The 19082-nt window shown below is 49.8% G+C and overlaps 1 protein-coding gene across 4 annotated transcripts in view; it reads left to right on the forward strand.

The window, feature by feature from the left end:
- LOC122926323 (DNA repair protein RAD50-like) overlaps positions 1 to 19082 on the forward strand; it is a 131241-nt gene that overhangs the window by 90333 nt on the left and 21826 nt on the right. For all 4 annotated transcript variants that reach the window (XM_044277698.1, XM_044277699.1, XM_044277696.1 and 1 more), the window contains exons 9-10: positions 1221 to 1414; positions 13219 to 13425. In XM_044277698.1, coding sequence (XP_044133633.1) covers positions 1221 to 1414; positions 13219 to 13425 — 401 coding nt within the window. The remainder of the gene's footprint in view (positions 1 to 1220; positions 1415 to 13218; positions 13426 to 19082) is intronic.

Consider the following 19082-nt stretch of genomic DNA (forward strand, 5'->3'; position numbering starts at 1 on the left):
ACTGATCGGGGGTCTGACCGGGGGTCTGACGGAGCTTGGGGGTCTGATTGGGGGTCTGATCGTGGGTCTGACGGAGCTTGGGGGTCTGATCGTGGGTCTGACGGAGCTTGGGGGTCTGATCGTGGGTCTGACGGGGGTCTGACGGGGGACTGATCGGGGGTCTGACGGAGCTTGGGGGACTGATCGGGGGTCTGATCGTGGGTCTGACGGGGGTCTGATCGTGGGTCTGACGGGGGACTGATCGTGGGTCTGACGGGGGTCTGATCGGGGGTCTGACGGGGGACTGATCGGGGGTCTGAGGGAGCTTGGGGGACTGATCGGGGGTCTGACGGAGCTTGGGGGACTGATCGGGGGTCTGACGGAGCTTGGGGGACTGATCGGGGGTCTGACGGAGCTTGGGGGACTGATCGGGGGTCTGACGGAGCTTGGGGGTCTGATCGTGGGTCTGACGGAGCTTGGGGGACTGATCGGGGATCTGATCGTGGGTCTGACGGAGCTTGGGGGACTGATCGGGGGTCTGATCTGAGGGCTGACGGAGCTTTTGTTTCTAGTTTTGAGGGCTGATGAGGTCTGATCATAATCACAGTAACTCATAATAATGAATTAACCAAACACCACTACACAACTGCATCATTTCATTCCATCTACTTAAGTTACTTTCACACTAGCATTAAAATTTTCCGGTATTGAGTTCTATCACAGGGACTCAATACCAGAAAAAAAGCGTCAGTTTTATCCTAATACATTCTGAATGGAAAGCATTCCTTTCAGTATGCATCAGGATTTCTTCAGTTCAGTCCCTCTTATGGTATTTGGCCAGAGAAAATACCGCAGCATGCTGCGGTATTTTCTCCGGCCAAAATTCCGGAACACTTGCCGGAATGCCAGATCTGTCATTAATTTCCATTGAAATGTATAAATGCCAGATCCAGTACTGTGCGCAGACCTTTAAATCTGTGAAAATAAATAAATACCGGATCCGTTTCTCTGGCTGACACCGGTGAGACTGTCCGGTATTTCAATGCACTTGTCAGCTGCATCCGGAAACAAATGCTATCCGTTTGCATACAGACTTCCGGATCTCTCAAACGCAAGTGTGAAAGTAGCCTTAGTATCCATTTTTCACAGCAATTCCTTTTTGCTTTATGCAGTGCTGTTGCTTTATTTTTATATTCAGCGTTAATGTTTGGATTGATTATATCTCCATTTTTGTTGTTCAGGACGTCTGCAGATGGAGGCTGACCAGCATCAACAACATATCAGAACACAAGACTCTCTGATAAAGTCCTTGGCAGCACAATTGGAATTTGATGGATTTGAGCGGATGCCATTTAACAACAGACAGACATCTAGTTTCCAGAGGCTGATCAAAGAGAGACAAGAAAAGGATGAAGCAGATTTGAAGCAAATGATGGTAAGGATAGAAGGCAGATGGATATAGGTTCATTAGATTCTTTCTTTGCCAGAAAACTTCTAGCAAATGTGCTCTTTATTAAAGAGTCATCCCCTATTTGAAAATGTCTTTAAAGTATACAATATTGAATCAGTATCGTTGTTTAACCACTTCAACCCCCCTAGCTGAAACCCCCTTAATGACCAGGCCACTTTTTACACTTCTGCACTACACTACTTTCACAGTTTATTGCTCGGTCATGCAACTTACCACCCAAATGAATTTTACCTCCTTTTCTTCTCACTAATAGAGCTTTCATTTGGTGGTATTTCATTGCTGCTGAAATTTTTTACTTTTTTTGTTATTAATCGAAATTTAACGATTTTTTTGCTAAAAAAAAATGTCATTTTTCACTTTCAGTTGTAAAATTTTGCAAAAAATTACATCCATATATACATTTTTCACTAAATTTATTGTTCTACATGTCTTTGATAAAAAAATAAAATGGTTTGGGTAAAAGTTTTACAAACTATGGTACAAAAATGTGAATTTCCGCTTTTTGAAACAGCTCTGACTTTCTGAGCACCTGTCATGTTTCCTGAGGTTCTACAATGCCCAGACAGTACAAACACCCCACAAATGACCCCATTTCAGAAAGTAGACACCCTAAGGTATTCACTGATGGGCATAGTGAGTTCATAGAACTTTTTATTTATTGTCACAAGTTAGCGGAAAATGATTTATTTTTTATCTTATTTTTTTCTTACAAAGTCTCATATTCCACTAACTTGTGACAAAAAATAACAAATTCTAGGAACTCGCCATGCCCCTCACGGAATACCCTGAGGTGTCTTCTTTCCAAAATGGGGTCACTTGTGGGGTAGTTATACTGCCCTGGCATTTTAGGGGCCCATATGTGTGAGAAGTAGTTTGCAATCAAAATCTGTAAAAAATGACCGGTGAAATCCGAAAGGTGCTCTTTGGAATGTGTGCCCCTTTGCCCACCTAGGCTGCAAAAAAGTGTCACACATCTGGTATCGCCGTACTCAGGAGAAGTTGGGGAATGTGTTTTGGGGTGTCATTTTACATATACCCATGCTGGGTGAGAGAAATATCTTGGCAAAAGACAACTTTTCCCATTTTTTTATACAAAGTTGGCATTTGACCAAGATATTTATCTCACCCAGCATGGGTATATGTAAAATGACACCCCAAAACACATTCCCCAACTTCTCCTGAGTACGGCAATACCAGATGTGTGACACTTTTTTGCAGCCTAGATGCGCAAAGTGGCCCAAATTCCTTTTAGGAGGGCATTTTTAGACATTTGGATCCCAGACATCTTCTCACGCTTTCGGGCCCCTAAATTGCCAGGGCAGTATAAATACCCCACATTTGACCCCATTTTGGAAAGAAGACACCCCAAGGTATTCAATGAGGGGCATGGCGAGTTCATAGAATTTTTTATTTATTTTTTGGCATAAGTTAGCGGAAATAGATTTTTTTGGGTATTTTCTCACAAAATCTCCCTTTCCGCTAACTTGAGACAAAAATTAAAATTCTTTCATGGACTCAATATGCCCCTCACGGAATACCTTGGGGTGTCTTCTTTCCGAAATGGGGTCACATGTGGGGTATTTATACTGCCCTGGCATTTTAGGGGCCCTAAAGCATGAGAAGAAGTCTGGAATATAAATGTCTAAAAAATGTTACGCATTTGGATTCCGTGAGGGGTATGGTGAGTTCATGTGAGATTTTATTTTTTTGACACAAGTTAGTGTAATATGAGACTTTGTAAGAAGAAAAAAAATAACAAAAAAAAAAAGTTTTCGCTAACTTGGGCCAAAAAAATGTCTGAATGGAGCCTTACAGGGGGGTGATTACCCATATAGACTCCCTGATCACTCCCCTGTCATTGATCACCCCCCTGTAAGGCTCCATTCAGACGTCCGTATGATTTTTACTGATCCACGGATACATGGATCGGATCCGCAAAACACATACGGACGTCTGAATGGAGCCTTACAGGGGGGTGATCAATGACAGGGGAGTGATCAATGACAGGGGGGTGATCACCTCATATACACTTTCTGATCACCCCCTGTCATTGATCACCCCCCTGTAAGGCTCCATTCAGACGTCCGTATGTGTTTTGCGGATCCGATCCACGTATCCGTGGATCCGTAAAAATCATACGGACGTCTGAATAGAGCCTTACGGGGGGAGTGATCAATGACAGGGGGTGATCAGGGAGTGTATATGAGGTGATCACCTCCCTGTCATTGATCACCCCCCTGTAAGGCTCCATTCAGACGTTCGTATGTGTTTTGCGGATCCAATCCATGTATCCGTGGATCCGTAAAAATCATACGGACGTCTGAATGGAGCCTTACAGGGGGGTGATCAATGACAGGGGGGTGATCAGGGAGTCTATATGGGGTGATCAGTGGTTCATAAAGGGTTAATAAGTGACAGGGGGGGGGGGTGTAGTGTAGTGGTGTTTGGTGCTACTTTACTGAGCTACCTGTGTCCTCTGGTGGTCGATCCAAGCAAAAGGGACCACCAGAGGACCAGGTAGCAGGTATATTAGACGCTGTTATCAAAACAGCGTCTAATATACCTGTTAGGGGTTAAAAAAATCGCATCTCCAGCCTGCCAGCGAATGATCGCCGCTGGCAGGCTGGAGATCCACTCGCTTACCTTTCGTTCCTGTGAACGTGCGCGCCTGTGTGCACGCGTTCACAGGAAATCTCGGCTATCGCGGGAGGACGCGTATATGCGGCCACCCAGAAGAGCAGGGCCGCCGCCAGGACGCAATCCTGCGTACGGCGGTCCTGAGCAGGTTAAGGGCTACAGAAACTTTTGTACATGTACTAAAATGCAGCAGAAAATAAAATTGCACTTATTTGTTTTTGGGATTCAGCTTTACTTTTTATGCACTACACAATGCTCGTTCCTGCTGTTCAAGCACTTCTCTATTCTCACTCCAGGCTGTGTGGGCCTTCCTTCAGCACAACAGCTCTGTTTCCCTTCCCTGCAGTGAGTTTGTTTACACTATTACACAGCACATACCTGCCTCCCTGTAAACAGCTACTTAGCATCCTCCTACATATTGACTGTGCTGTAAGCTACCTGGATTTCATCATTGTAGTAGATGATGTGCCCCCCTGTAGTGTCCTCAGTAGAAATAATGCCTGCTGTAGTGCCCCCTGTATTGCCACCAGTAGTTATAATGCACTTCTGTAGTGCCCCCATATATATGATGCTCCTCCGTAGTCTCCCTGGTAAACATTATGCCTCCTTGCTGTGCCCTTAGTAGATATAATGCCACCATGTAGTGCCCTCAGTATAGTGCTCCTTGTAGTGCCCCCACTTTACCTCCCTGCCTGCTGCCTATTCACAGCGCTGCTTAGTTATAATGCACAGTCCTGGAGCAGCTCTGCTTGTCACCATGAGTGTGCTGCCAAGCCGATCTCTGCTCCATGATGAACCGCTGAGCTATCGTAGTTGACTACCATGCATTCAAAGAACACTGAAGCACTGTGGATAGCCCAGTGTTTCATTATGGAACAGAATTTGGCATGGCAGCGCGCACAGTGCCATTGCAGTGCCGCAAAGGAGCAGCAGGCAGGACCGCAAAATGATAGAGAAAGAAGGCCATCATCGATGGAGAAAGAAGGCCAGTCTGACGCTTAGCTCAAGATTAGGATTCCATTGTCTCTGTTGGATAAACATTGTGCACTTGCTCAGAACACAGCGCTTCATCATGAAACAGAGATGAGTAAGAAACCATTTGTTTTTGAACAAAGACCATGTGACTGTTTTTATGTGACATTCTCAGTGCATGCTCTATGACAGGGGTGGCCAACCTTACAGACACAAAGAGCTAGAAAAAAAAGAAACTTATGACTGCCAGGAGCCACAAGCTATACATTTACACAAATATGCGTGCACACAACAGTATTACTGCAATTGAGTTTTCAAACATTTAAAAGTGTATTAAACCACCTTTCCTTCCTATGATGTAGACAGCTTTAGTGAGACTTCTGGCCATCTTTGTTTTTCACAATGTGTTTCAAATCTGGCTCGTATTGAGTCCGCCCCGTATGTGTGTGGTGGTGATTTGACATAGCGGAGATGTGAGCATGGGGTGTCTGATTTTAGGTGTCTTATGTTGTCACTGGGGGGCTTATTTTGTGGGTCTAATGAGGATTTGGGGGTCTTATCTGAGCTGGCATCCCCCAATACTTTAAAAAAAATTGTACCCCCTCAGTAACATTGCCCTTATTGTACAACCTTCACAGTAGTTTTGTACAGATGTGTGCCCCCTCACAGTATTTGTGCCCTCTCACAGTAGTTATGCCCTCTATGCCCCTTTCACAGTTGTAATGCCCTATTTGTGCCCCTTTCATAGTAATAATGCCCATTGTGCCCCTTCACAGTAATAATGCCCTCTGTGCCCCCTTCATTGTAGTAATTCCCTCTGGCTCTGTGCCTCCTCCATAGTAAAAATGCCCATTGTGCCCCCTTCACAGTAATGCCCTCTGTGCCCCTTCACAGTATTAATGCTCTCTGGCTCTGTGCTAACTGTGCTAGTAATGCTCTCTGTGCCCCCTTCATAGTAGAAATCCCCATTGTGCCCTCTTCACAGTAGTAATGCCCTCTGTGCCCCCTTCATTGTAGCAATGCGCTGTCTCCGTGCCTCCTCCATAGTAGTAATGCCCATTGTGCCCCCTTTACAGTAATGCCCTCTGTGCCCCTTCACAGTAATAATGCTCTCTGTGCCCCCTTCATTGTAGTAATTCCCTCTGTCTCTGTGCCTCCTCCATAGTAGTAATGCCCATTGTGCCCCCTTTACAATAATGCCCTCTGTGCCCCTTCACAGTAATAATGCCCTCTGTGCCCCCTTCATTGTAGTAATTCCCTCTGGCTCTGTGCTAGTAATGCCCTCTGTGCCCCCTCCATAGTAGAAATCCCCATTGTGCCCCCTTCACAGTAATGCCCTCTGTGCTCCTTCACAGTAATAATGCCCTCTGTGCCCCATTCATTATAGTAATGCTCTCTGCCTTCTCCATAGTAGAAATGCCAATTGTGCCCCCTTCACATTTGTAATGCCCTCTGTGCCCCCGCCATAGTAGTAATGCCCTCTGTGCCCCCTCCATAGTAATAAAGTCCTCTGTGGTCCCTCTGTTTTAAAAACAATAAAACACAGTAACTTCTCACCTTGTCAGCTCCTGAAGCTCACAGACCTCTTTCCCCTGCAGGCACAGATCGCTTTGCAGCAATGTGTGGGTGGAGCTTATGCAGATTACCAGGCGACAGGCTCCACCCACATATGCCTGCAGGGCGATCCGTGTCTGCAGGCTGAATGGTGGAGTGAGGAAAAGTCTTCCTGCTCCACCATTCACAGTGCCGCCAGCCTGAAGGAGGAGAGATGCGGGGAGCTGAGCGGTAAGTGACAGGACCCAGCTGCCTGTATTGATGGAAGCGCTCATTACTTCTGTGTTCAGGCACCTCCTGAGAGCGGCACCCAAGGAGAACCCACGCCTCACCCCCCCTCCCCCAGCACGCCACTGGCGAAACAAGCTAAAACAAGCGCAAATGAGCCGCATATGTAGACAGATGAGTAAGAGGTGGCCGGACCGCTCCCCTGCGAGCCGCAAATAAAGATGCACAGGCCACCCCTGCTCTATGATGTAGCACTGTTTTCTGATCACAGAGCACTAGTAGGAGAGCATAGGCCTTCTGGTGATGGGAGGAGTTTACAGGCAACCCGTCATCTGACAGATTTTCTGTAAAAGCAAAGGACGCACATTCTGGCTGCAGAAGAAAAAAAATTAAATATAACAAATTGGAGAAATTATGTTTATTTCTCACCCATATTCATTGGGGGGACACAGGAACCGTGGGTATATCTATGTCCTCTAGGAGGCGTTGACATTAGTAAAAGCTGTTGCTCCTCCCCTGGCAGCTATACCCCCTCCAGCCTGGAGAGAGAGCTCAATTTTTTTCTAGTGTCAATAAGAGGCAAGACCTCCCTGAATCTCCTGAAGATTTTTTATTTTATTTTATTTTTTTCCCCCTTCTTTTCAGATGGGACAACAGTGGTCGCCTCGCCTCCCTGTTCTCCCGGGGTCGAGTTGCGCCAGTGCCGACGACCGCACTGCTGCCTCCCCCACAGAAGACAAGGTGGACCAGGGCAGCCTCGCTCCCCTGCTTCCGCCAGCCAAGGAGTCACCTAGGTCCGCCAAAGAGAAGACCCTTCCGCCATACCAGACTCCTGCCACTCCGGTGCCAGCTGCTGAGGAGGTGACCCCGCTGGAGAAGGTGACCTTATAGGCCCACTTAGGGAGGGTGAAGAGAAGAGGATGAAGATGAGGTGAGTATACGGGACTAGGTAAGTATGAAGCCCTCTTCCCCCTCCCTCCCTCTTTGAAGATCTGGGTCGCCCTAATGATATAGCAAGGGTTAATGGCCAGGGGACTTTATTTAGCTAAGAATCTAGACCCTTAAGGAGAGAAAGGGTTAATCCGGCGGGCACCATGCGCCACCAACGACACGCAGCCCCCCCCTCTCTCACTTTCACTTCCCCTCTAGGCCGACGGCTGTCCGGCTCATAGAGGGTTAATGTATCTTCTCCCCGGACACCTCCAGCAAAAGACTGGAGCGCAGGGCGACTCCACACCCAGCTATTCAGGCGGCAGTGTCCACCATTTTCCTCGCCTTTCGGGAGCGGGCGCCAAGCGCGCCGCTCCGAAAGGGTTAATGCCTATGACCGATAACGGATGCCTGGGCCCATGCGGGAGTGTCGCGCGCGAGGCACTTACTTTACATGGGAGCACGGTCGACTCCGGCTGTCACGAGTTCCCGGCCACGGGGGAACATCCTGGTCTCCGGGCGCCGCAAAAATTTAGGCCCCGGCTTCAAATGCGGCCTACAGGTTCTTCCTTCCCCTGTGTCATTCTGGCCGTGGGGCGGCTCCTCCGGCCGGAATGTGTATGTCGCGCACTGCTCCGGGTCCCTCTACCCTCTGGCTGACTTACAGTACAGAGGGGGAGGGTCCTGATTTGGCTGAGCATCGCAACTTTAGGCCCTTGCTTCGCGGCCTACTAGGCCGCAACCCATCTAAGTATGCTAGAGGCAGGGAGGCGGGCTGGCGCAAATTCTTCCCGCATAGCTGCGCCCGTCCTTCAGCACACCCCTGGGCTTCAAATCTTAATGTCCAGCCAATTAGGTCAGCACCGGATTATCAGGGATTAGATGGGCCTACTAGCGGGGGAATCATGTTGCACAGTTAACCCCTTCCTGCCTCGTATCACTTGAGGCTAGGAATGCCAGTTTAAAAAAAAAAAAAAGGGGGGGGGGGGAGAAATAAAAACAATGTTTACATCCATACGGGAACTACTCCCCTCAGTCACAATCCACTCTGATTGTGCGGCACCAAACTGGACCTGTGCCCTATTCCGGACACATGACAACCTTTCACAGTTTCCCAATCCGCCCTCCGCGGCTGTTTAGTTGATATCTCCCCGCCTGCGCAATACAGTGAAGGATACCTGTAGAACGCCCACTCCGCCCTCTGGGGCCGTTTGGTTGATAATCCACCTGCGTAATCCAGTGGAGGACCTCTGACAGTTCCCTACCCACCCTCCGGGGTAGCTTGGTTGATTATTTTCCACCGGTGCAATCCAGTTGAGGACCTCTGGATTCCCAATCCACCCTCCCGGGATCGTTTGGTTGTATAATGCACCGCCTGCGCATTCCAGTGGAGGTCCTCTGGAACTTCCCAATCCACCTTCCGGGGTAGTTTGGTGAGTAATGCATAGCCTGCGCATTCCAGTGGAGGACTTATAGACTTCCCATTCCACCCCCTGGGTAGTTTGGTTGATGATCCTCCACCTGTGCATTTCAATAAAGGACTTCTATTGCACAATCCACCCTTCCGGGTCGTTTGGTTGATAATTCTCCACCTGCGCAATCCAGTGGAGGACCTTTTGGCACTTCCCAATCCACCCTCCGAGGTTGCTCGGTGATAATGCATTGGCTGCTCAATCCAGTAGATGGACCTCTAGGCTTCCCATTCCACACTAGTTTGGTTGATAAGCCCCCACCTGCGCAGTTCACAACTGCCAGGGTCGAGGTTCTGAGGGGTAGACTTACGCGCAAGCGGACCACTGTAGGACATCTTTTCTCTGTGGATATATCCACTCCCCTCCCTTCCTCCCTGGGTCATGCTTGGACATAACTTCCCTCCCCGCAGATAGGGTCACGAATTCAGACTGTCGTGCACGAAGCAGTCTCCCAAGCTTGCCAGCAGTACTGTTGTATGCTTACCCCCTTCCATATGCAGAGTCATTGCACTTCTACGGGATACAGTACTTGCCTTATATATGTCCCCTTCCTTAAGTGGACCAAGTACGATAACACTGGTTTTTAGTGCCGGATGTATTTTTTCCCCCCTTCAGGTGGCGGAATTGCATCTTCACTGGGTTCAGTACCTGACGTATACATTAGCCCCTTCCATAGGTGGCGCAATGACATCATCACTAGTTGCAACGTCTGCTGTAGGCATTACCCCTTACTTTGGTGCAATAATTGCACTCCGATGGGGTACAGGACTCTCCACAGGCACTAGTTCCGCTGTAGGCATTGACCCCCTTCACAGGTGGGGTATTTTCCCTACCACCGGCTTAAGTACTTGCTGTATGCATTCCACCTTCCATAGGTAGGGTAATTGCACTACCACTGGATTCGGTCCCAACTGTCACGCTATTCCTTTCCATAGGTGGAGTGTTGCACATCACTGTGCTTCCTGTTGCATTACCCCCTTCCACTAGCGGGGGAATAATAAGCATCTTGGGATGCCGCAATTCATCCGAACAATGGCTTCTACGGGATAGTCTCAGGCCTCTCCCGCATTTTTGCGCTGACGGGGCAAGCGCTGGCTACTACTGTGGGAGTGGTAATTGCTTTACAACTACCTACTGGGGTGCTTACTGCACAGCTCCTTCGCGGGTGGCGGATTCTTCTAGTACTGAATTCGGTGGCCTCTGCGTGTGGCCCCCTCCTTTGTTGGAGTAGGGGGATAGCAATACAGTAAGATTCCCCTTGCCTGGCTTCCTGGAATGGGTACGGTGGCTATTCCACTTGGTATCCTCTTCTTTTTGGTGCTGGTTTTGGGCAGGATTATAACTTCCTCTGCCCTCAGGGGGTTACCGAACAACACTCGTGTCCCAGAGATTCCCCATCTCCATGAGCCTCCATTGTTCCTCTCGGTCATGAATTTGTCCGCATCAATACGTAGTGCGTACACCATTGCACTAATATGGTGCGTGCGTTCCACCGAGTCGGGTGTTTTCGCTGACTCTGTATTCTCTATCCACCACCCCTCCTTATTGGGAAAGTGCTTATGCTGGCACTCTGGTTTAGCTACTAGATTTAGTTTGTGGTCGCTGCAGTGAGGCATCCCCCTCAGGTGGGGGTCCTACCCTGGCATTAGCTTGGCAGTGGTAGTTGCTCCTGTTCAGCGCCCTTCCAGGTAGCGTTTTTAAGGCTCATAGCCACCCCGCAAGCCTTAGTGGCTCCTATGTTACTGCCTTCCCTCATCTGTATTGCACAGGGTATTCGTTGTGGCCTTCCATTCCCCTTTTACAGGGAATCCTTCCCATTGGTCCTGGGTGTGCTTACTGTGTCTACACGAAGCTTCCCACCCTTCTCCCGAACCAGAGATCCAGAAGCATGCAGCATGGACGTCCTGCTCTCCCCTTGGTAGGAGTTCCCCCTCTTCTACATGCTTTTCCCTCCCCCTCCTATTCAGGGTTCTACGGAAGATCATGATGGAGGACATTCCTAGTCGCTCCGGATTGGCCTCGTCGCGTGTTATACGCCAACCTCGTTCTCCTGCTAGGAGACGTCACTTGGTTCTTGGGAACCAGGACATTCCCCCACTTCGTTGTTTCTCTCCCTGGGGCCTGTAAGAACCTTCTTTCTGGGAGCGGCACATACGGTTCCTCCGTGCCGACCTCTTTTAGTGCCTTCGGATCTGAATTAATCCTCTCAGTGCTCCGGGCTTCCCCCTGAGCCCTTGCAGGTTTTTTTTCATTAGACTCCTGTCCTGGAAGGTAGTTTTTTCTGGTTGCTATCACATCCATTAGATAGGTGTCCAAGTTGGCGGCGTTCTCTTCCAGAGAACCCTTCCTGGTTATTCATAGGGACAAATGGTTTTCCGGCCGGTCTCCTCTTTTCTTCCGAAGGTGGTCTCTGACATCCGTATTAATGAGGAAATTCCTTCCCTCACTTTGTTCATCTCCTTCACAGCCTATGGAACAGGAGTTGCACCATTTGGACATTGTCAGAAATCTGAAGACCTGTTTAGCAGCCTCTGGTCCCTTCCGCTTAACGGACTCCCTTTTTTGTGTTATGGAGGGTCCTCGCAAGGGATTGTCGGCCTCCAAGGTGGAAATCGCACGTTTGATTCGGTCTGCAATTGCTGACGTATACTGCGCCCGGGCAGGGTTCCGCCCTTAGGTGTCACGGCTCACTCCACCAGAGCGGTGGGCGCATCTTGGGCTCTCAGGAATCACGCTTTGGCTGCACAATCGTGTAAGGTGGCTAGTTGCCCTCCTTACGCACGTTCACAAGATTTTACCAGGTGCATACTTGGCATCGGTGGACGCTGCCTTGGGCCGCGTGGTTTTGCAGGCGGCAGTTTCTTACATGCCTGCAGGGGCGCTTGCTTCCAGGGATCTGTGTTTTTTCCCTCCCTGTGGACTGCTTTCGGACGTCCCACGGTTCCTGTGTCCCCCAATGAATATGGGCGAGAAAAGGAGATTTTTGTATAACTTGGCAGTAAAATCTCTTTCTCGCTCTTCATTGGGGGACACAGCACCCACCCAGTATTGTTGTTTCAACCACAGTTTTGCTGTTTTGAAACCTGATTTGAACCCCGTTGGGTCCTTGCATGGTTGGTGTTCCATGTTTTTTCTTTGGTGGGCTTGCTTCTCCTAATGCTTATGCACAAACTGAAGCTCTCTCTCCAGGCTGGAGGGGGTATAGCTGCCAGGGGAGGAGCTAACGGCTTTTACTAGTGTCAACGCCTCCTAGAGAACATAGCTATACCCACGGTTCCTGTGTCCCCCAATAAAGAGCGAGAAAGAGATTTTACTGGTAAGTTATACAAAAATCTCCTTTTATTTTATGCACAAATATAGCAAAGTTATATTTCGCTGCGCTTTACAGACATTAGCATCACACTTTCAACAATTGGCTCCCAATCTAAGTTCTCTATCAGTATGTCTTTGGAGTGTTGGAGGAAACCTACACAAGCACGGGGAGAACATACAGACTCCATGCAGATGTTGTCCCTGGTCCCCAGTGCTTAACCACTGAGCCACTGTGCTGCTTATAATAAGGCCTCATGCACACGACCGTTGTGTGTTTTGCGGTCCGCAAAACACGGATGGCGTCCGTGTGCATTCCGCAATTTGCGGAACGGCACAGACAGCCTTTAATATAACTGCCTATTCTTGTCCGAAAAGCGCGGACCAGAATCGGACACGTTATATATATATATTTTTTTTGCAGACTACGGAGCGGAGCAACGGATGCGGACAGCACACTGAGTGCTGTCCGCATTTTTTGCGGCCCCATTGAAGTCAATGGGTCCGCATCCGAGCTTCCAAAACTGCGGCTCAGATGCGGACCAAAACAACGGCCATGTGCATGAGGCCTAAAATAAAGAGCAGAAATATTTTTGGGGGCAAAGGTGTATACAGCAATTTTTTTTATTGCTACATACTAATACACAATTGTTTTCTGCATTGAAGAAAGAATTTTCAGATAAGGAAACAATGAAGCAGAGACAGATAGATGAAATAAGAGACAGAAAGACCGGCCTTGAACGTACAATTGAGCTCAAAATGACTTTGCAAAGCAAAAAGCAAGCCGACCTAAAGAACATTAAGTTAGAACTCCAGCAGCTTGAAGGCTCCTCAGACAGACTACAAGATCTTGACGAGGAACTTATGAAGACGGTGAGTTTTATCTGTGTGTCCGTTTTACTATACCAATAAGTCTAATAAAATATACCTTTATACTTTTCTAATATCTTTACCAGCATAAATAGTGTGTGTGATTGTTTACCTTTGTTAAGATATATTTGCGCTGCAAAAATAACTGTTGTAGAGATGCACTTAATGGTGCATTAACCTTGTCAGCAGGGATCTGATTGGTGATGTCATCCTGTAGTTCAGAGTTCCTTTTTACACATTAGATCAGAGATCCCAACCTGCAGCCCTCCAGCTGTTGTAAAACGACAATTCCCAACACGCCATAATAGCTGGTAGGCTGTCCGAGCATGCTGAGGGTTGTAATTTTGCAACAGCTAGAGGGCCACAGGTTGGGCATCTCTGCATTAGAGGAAGGAGTCCTCTATTGAGATCACATGACCAAGTTCCCAGATTCCCATTATGAAAAGGTCCAAAATGTATTGATGCAAGTTGCAACTGAGTCAGGGTGTAACAAATTACACTGCTAGTGTTGGTGGTGAGTTAGTAATATATGTAAAAAAAAAAAAGTAAGGGCTTCTTTATGGACAGGATGCAGCATTTTAGTTTTTTCTTTCATTGGTATGTGCATAACTACATTCTGGTGCCATACTTTTTCATTTTTTTCTTAGCCATAGCTGTATGAGAGGTTGTTTTTTGCGGGATCAGTGGTGGCACATATTCATTTATTACTAGTTAATAAATCATTTTTGGGGAGGGGGTGGGAAAATTTAAGATTTTGTTTTTATACTGTTCTGTATAATTTATCTGTTAACTTTATAATGCAGGTCATTTTGATTCAATACCAAATCTGTATAGTTCCCCCCCCCCCCTTTTTTACTACCTTTTCTACAATAAGGGTGCGTCTAAACTGATTTTGGCCACGACTAAAAATTGCAGTGTAGCTGGGCTACCATAGGAATAATTGAGGTCATAGTGCAACTTGCACTTTCCCTGAATTGCCAAAAATTCAACATAGTTGCAGCAAACTTGCTAACCATGCTGCTGCCCAATTCATTTGGCCACACTGCGATACTTGTGCTTAACCACCTCAGCTTAAACCCCCTTAATGACCAGACCACTTTTTACACTACTTTAACGGTTTATTGCTCGGTCATACAACTTACCACCCAAATGAATTTTACCTCCTTTTCTTCTCACTAATAGAGCTTTCATTTGGTGGTATTTCATTGCTGCTGACATTTTAACTTTTTTTTGATATTAATCAAAATTGACCAAAATTTTTGCCAAAAAATGACATTTTTCACTTTCTGTTGTAAATTTTTTTAAATAAAACTACTTTTCTATATAAATTTTTCTCTAAATGGAAATGGATTTTTCTCGTACATTCCATTGGGGGACACAGACCATGGGGTATAGCTTAGAGGTATTACTAGGAGGGACACTATGCAAAACGAAACTCCTCCTCCTCGGGCTATACCCCTAGACACCTCCAGGAGTCTTTGCTTAGTGTCCGTCCAAGGAGGTGACGCTTATTCTTCTCCTGTTTGTTATTTTTTTCTGTTTTCAGAGGGGGACGCAGGTCAGCATTGCGCTTTCCTGGCCCCCGTGGAGTGTCTGCCACCGTCTTTCGACGTGTCCTGGCTACCTCCCATCCCCCCACAGAAGAAAAGTGGATCCAGGCTCAACATGTCAGCTCTGGCATCCCACCAGCTGCTGGGACGCCTGCTGCCTACCCTCCTCCAGAGCACTGTTCTCCTGGATTGGAGTCAGAAGTCTGAAGAGGTGCATCCCTGCTGGTCTGGACATCGAGGGAGCATGCTGAGCAGATGAGTATTGCCCAGTCCCTCCCTCTCCCTCTCCCTCTGTGTCTGTTTGTCTGTGGCTACCTGGGTGAGCTTGAAGAAGGATCCTGATGGGGGCACTTTCCTTTGGCATCTCTTCCCCCTTAAACTTCTGTCATAACTGTGGGCTTCAGCGCTTCTCTCTTCGGGCCTTGGCTGCTGCGCTCTCTCAGCGCCCGCCGGCAGGCCGCTCCTCCATGGCCTCATTAACCCCTGCTGCGCCGCGTGAGGGGAGACGGGGTGTTTGTTCAAATCGCGCGCGTGCGCTTATTTTCGCGCGCTTTTTTGGCGCCATGATGACGCGTTCGGGGGGGGGGGGGGCCTCGGCATGCCGCTCTGACTCTCCTTACACCGGAGACTTTGTTTGCTCACGGCCGTGCAGCTCCTCATCTCTCTACACCGGAGACTTCTGCTAGCGTTGGGTGGTAGGATAACAGCTTGCTCTGCTCCTGATCTTTGCAGCAACTGGTAGGAGATCTTTTACTGTGGGGTTCCATCATGCCAAAGCCTGGGGCACTTAAATCTGCCATGGCCTCCTCTCAGGCTCTTTTGGGGTCATGCAAGGTGTGCCTTCTGCCTTTTTCTGCCTCTGGCACCTGTGACTCGTGCCCTGCTCCTGGACAGGATCAGCCTCCTTCTCTTGCTCAGCCTAGTCCTCCCTCTGCCCCTGCGGAACCGGCGGTACCCGCCTGGGCTTCCGCCATGTCTAGTGCGGCAGCGGATCTGGCCCTAGTTGCCAAGGCAGCCATGTCCTTCATGGAGCGTATAGCAGCTACTACTCCAGTAGCATCCACCGCTCCATCTCCTCTCAGTGATTCTCACAGGGGGCGTCTGACGTCTAAGAGGCAGCGTGAGCGGCAGCATTCCTCGTCGGATGACTCCGCTTCTCCCCCACGCCTTGAGGCATGCCCGGTTGACTCTCCCTCTCGTGGGGAGCGCAAATCCGAAGGGGAATTGTCCGGATCGGACGAGGCCATGGAACGGGAACCCCTAAGCTTTCCACCATGGTATCCGAATTGGTGGAGGCTGTCCGTGACACTTTTAATATCCAAGGAGATTCCACTCCCTCCACTAGTCGGGAGTTCTCCCTCTTTCCGCCCAAAAGGCCCGAATCCGCGGTGTTCTCCGTTCATGAGGAATTCACAGCGGTCATATCAAAGGCTTGGGACCGACCCAATCAGAAATTTTCGGCCACCAAGCGCATGGATACGCTTTACCCTTTCCCCTCTGACTCGGTGGAAAAGTGGACTTCTTCCCCTAAGGTAGATCCTCCGGTGGCCAGGTTGGCCAAGAACACGGACCTTCCTGTCCTAGACGGTTCCTCCCTGCAGGATGCGGTGGACAGATGCCTGGATTCGCTTTCCAAGTCCATCTTCTCTCTGGCGGGCGCTTCCCTGCAACCGGCTTTTGCGTCGGCTTGGGTTGCCAGAGCCCTTACGGCGTGGTTGCGGCGCCACCACCAGGATCTGACGGAACAGGGCGCCCCTGCAGACACTTTGGAATTTATTCTCCAAATGTCTCAGGCTTCTAAATATCTCTGTGAAGCTTCAATGGATATCGGTTCCCTATTTGTCCGTATTTCGGCCCTCTCGGTCATTCAGCGTAGAGAGGTTTGGTTGAAGGTGTGGGATGCTGATGCTTCTTCCAAGCGTTCCCTCGCTAACCTTCCCTTTGAAGGATCTAGGCTCTTTGGAGCCCAGTTGGACGAATTCATTTCTGCCGCAACGGGGGGCAAGAGTACGCATCTGCCTCAATCCAGATCCAAATGGCCCTTTCGATCTCGGGCTTCAGGGTTCCGGGTCCAGTCCTTTCGTCGCTTCTCCACGGCCAGGGCGTCTTCGTCCTCGTCGGCTGGGGGATCCCAGGAATCCCGCAAGAAGCCTTTCTTCAAACCCCAGTCCTCTTGGCGACCACGGGCACAGTCAACCCGTCCCCCTACTCCCAAACAGCCCTCCGCATGAAGGGGTGCCCCCACCCCTCGTGGTGGGGGGGCCGTTTTCTCTCCTTTCAACAGGTCTGGAGGGCTCACGTTCAGGACGCCTGGGCTCTGGAGATTGTGACATCCGGTTACAGTTTGGAGTTCGCGTCCAGCCCGCCGGAAAGTTTTTTCCCCGTCTCGCGTTCCGGGGGATCCAGCCAGGGCCTCGGACCTCCTTTTGGCGGTCTCCTCTCTTCTGGACCGGGGTGTTCCCCCGGAGGAACAGGGAACAGGTTTTTACTCAAACCTGTTCGTCGTTCCGAAAAAGGAGGGGTCGGTGCGCCCGATACTGGATCTGAAGCTTCTGAACAAGTTTCTACGGGTGCGGAGGTTTCGCATGGAGTCCCTTCGCTCCGTTATTGCTTCTCTGCTTCCAGGGAAATGTATCGCGTCTGTGGACATTCAAGACGCCTACTTACACGTCCCGATTGCGAAGTCTCACCATCGATTTCTGCGTTTTGCCATCTGGGGTCGTCATTACCAGTTCGTCGCCCTGCCTTTTGGGTTGGCGACCGCCCCTCGCGTTTTCACCAAGGTTTTGGCGCCTCTCATGGTGCTTCTTCGCACCAGGGGCATCTCGTTGTTGCCCTACCTGGACGACATCTTGATAAAAGCCCCGTCTCTTCCACAGGCCGAGGACAGCGTCCGAATTACCGTTCAATCTCTAGAACGGTTCGGGTGGCTGATCAATCTACCAAAATCCTCTCTGCACCCTTCCCAGAGACTCTCCTTCCTGGGGATGATTTTGGACACCTCGAGTTCTCGGGTGTTTCTTCCGGATTCCAAGTCCTCTCCTATTCGGAGGGCGGTGTCGCTCCTTCTACAAGCTCCTCATCCCACCATTCGGGAGTGCATGCGGTTTCTGGGCCTTATGGTCGCCTCCTTCGAGGCGATTCCGTATGCCCAGTTCCACACTCGACCGTTAAAACAGTGGATTCTTGCCCTCTGGGACAAGACCTCTCGGGGTCTGGACGCTCCCGTCCGCCTGTCCCGGCAAGTTTGGTTGTCTCTCCCTTGGTGGCAGGCCTCCCTGAATCTCTCATCAGGGAGGTCCTTCCTTCCGTTCTCCTGGACTATAGTCACCACCGATGCCAGCCTCATCGGTTGGGGAGGCGTTCTCCGGAACCTCACAGTTCAGGGGGTCTGGTCGACGGAGGAATCCCGTCTTCCGATAAACGTTTTGGAACTAAGGGCAATCTTCAACTCCCTCTCCCACTGGACTTCCCTCCTTGCGGCTCGGCCGGTGCGTGTTCAGTCGGACAATGCCACGGCTGTGGCCTACGTCAATCATCAGGGCGGAACGCGCAGTCGGGCAGTGATGCAGGAGGTGGCGAGGATCCTCCTATGGGCGGAGTCTCATGTTCCAGTGTTGTCGGCGGTGTACATTCCGGGCATCGACAACTGGACGGCGGATTTTCTGAGCCGCACCAAGGTGGATCCGGGAGAGTGGTCCCTACATCCGGAGATGTTCGAGGACATCTGCCGCCGATGGGGCCGTCCGGACGTGGATTTAATGGCGTCCCGGCTAAACAACAAGGTGCCGGTGTTCCTGGCCCGCGCTCGGGACCCAAGGGCGTGCGGAGTGGACGTGCTGGTGTCTCCTTGGCAGCGATTCGACCTCCTCTATGTCTTCCCTCCAATTCCTCTGTTGCCGAAGGTGCTGCGCAAGATCGAGGCGGAGGGGATACCGGCCATTCTTATCGCTCCGGATTGGCCTCGCCGCGCCTGGTTCTCCAACGTCGTCCGAATGCTAGCGGACGTTCCGTGGCCTCTTCCCGACAGAGAGGATCTTCTATCTCAGGGACCGCTCTTCCACCAGAATTCACGTCAGTTGCGTTTAACGGCGTGGCTGTTTAGACCTA

Source organism: Bufo gargarizans, chromosome 2 (genome assembly GCF_014858855.1).
Source record: "Bufo gargarizans isolate SCDJY-AF-19 chromosome 2, ASM1485885v1, whole genome shotgun sequence".
NCBI lineage: Eukaryota > Metazoa > Chordata > Amphibia > Anura > Bufonidae > Bufo > Bufo gargarizans.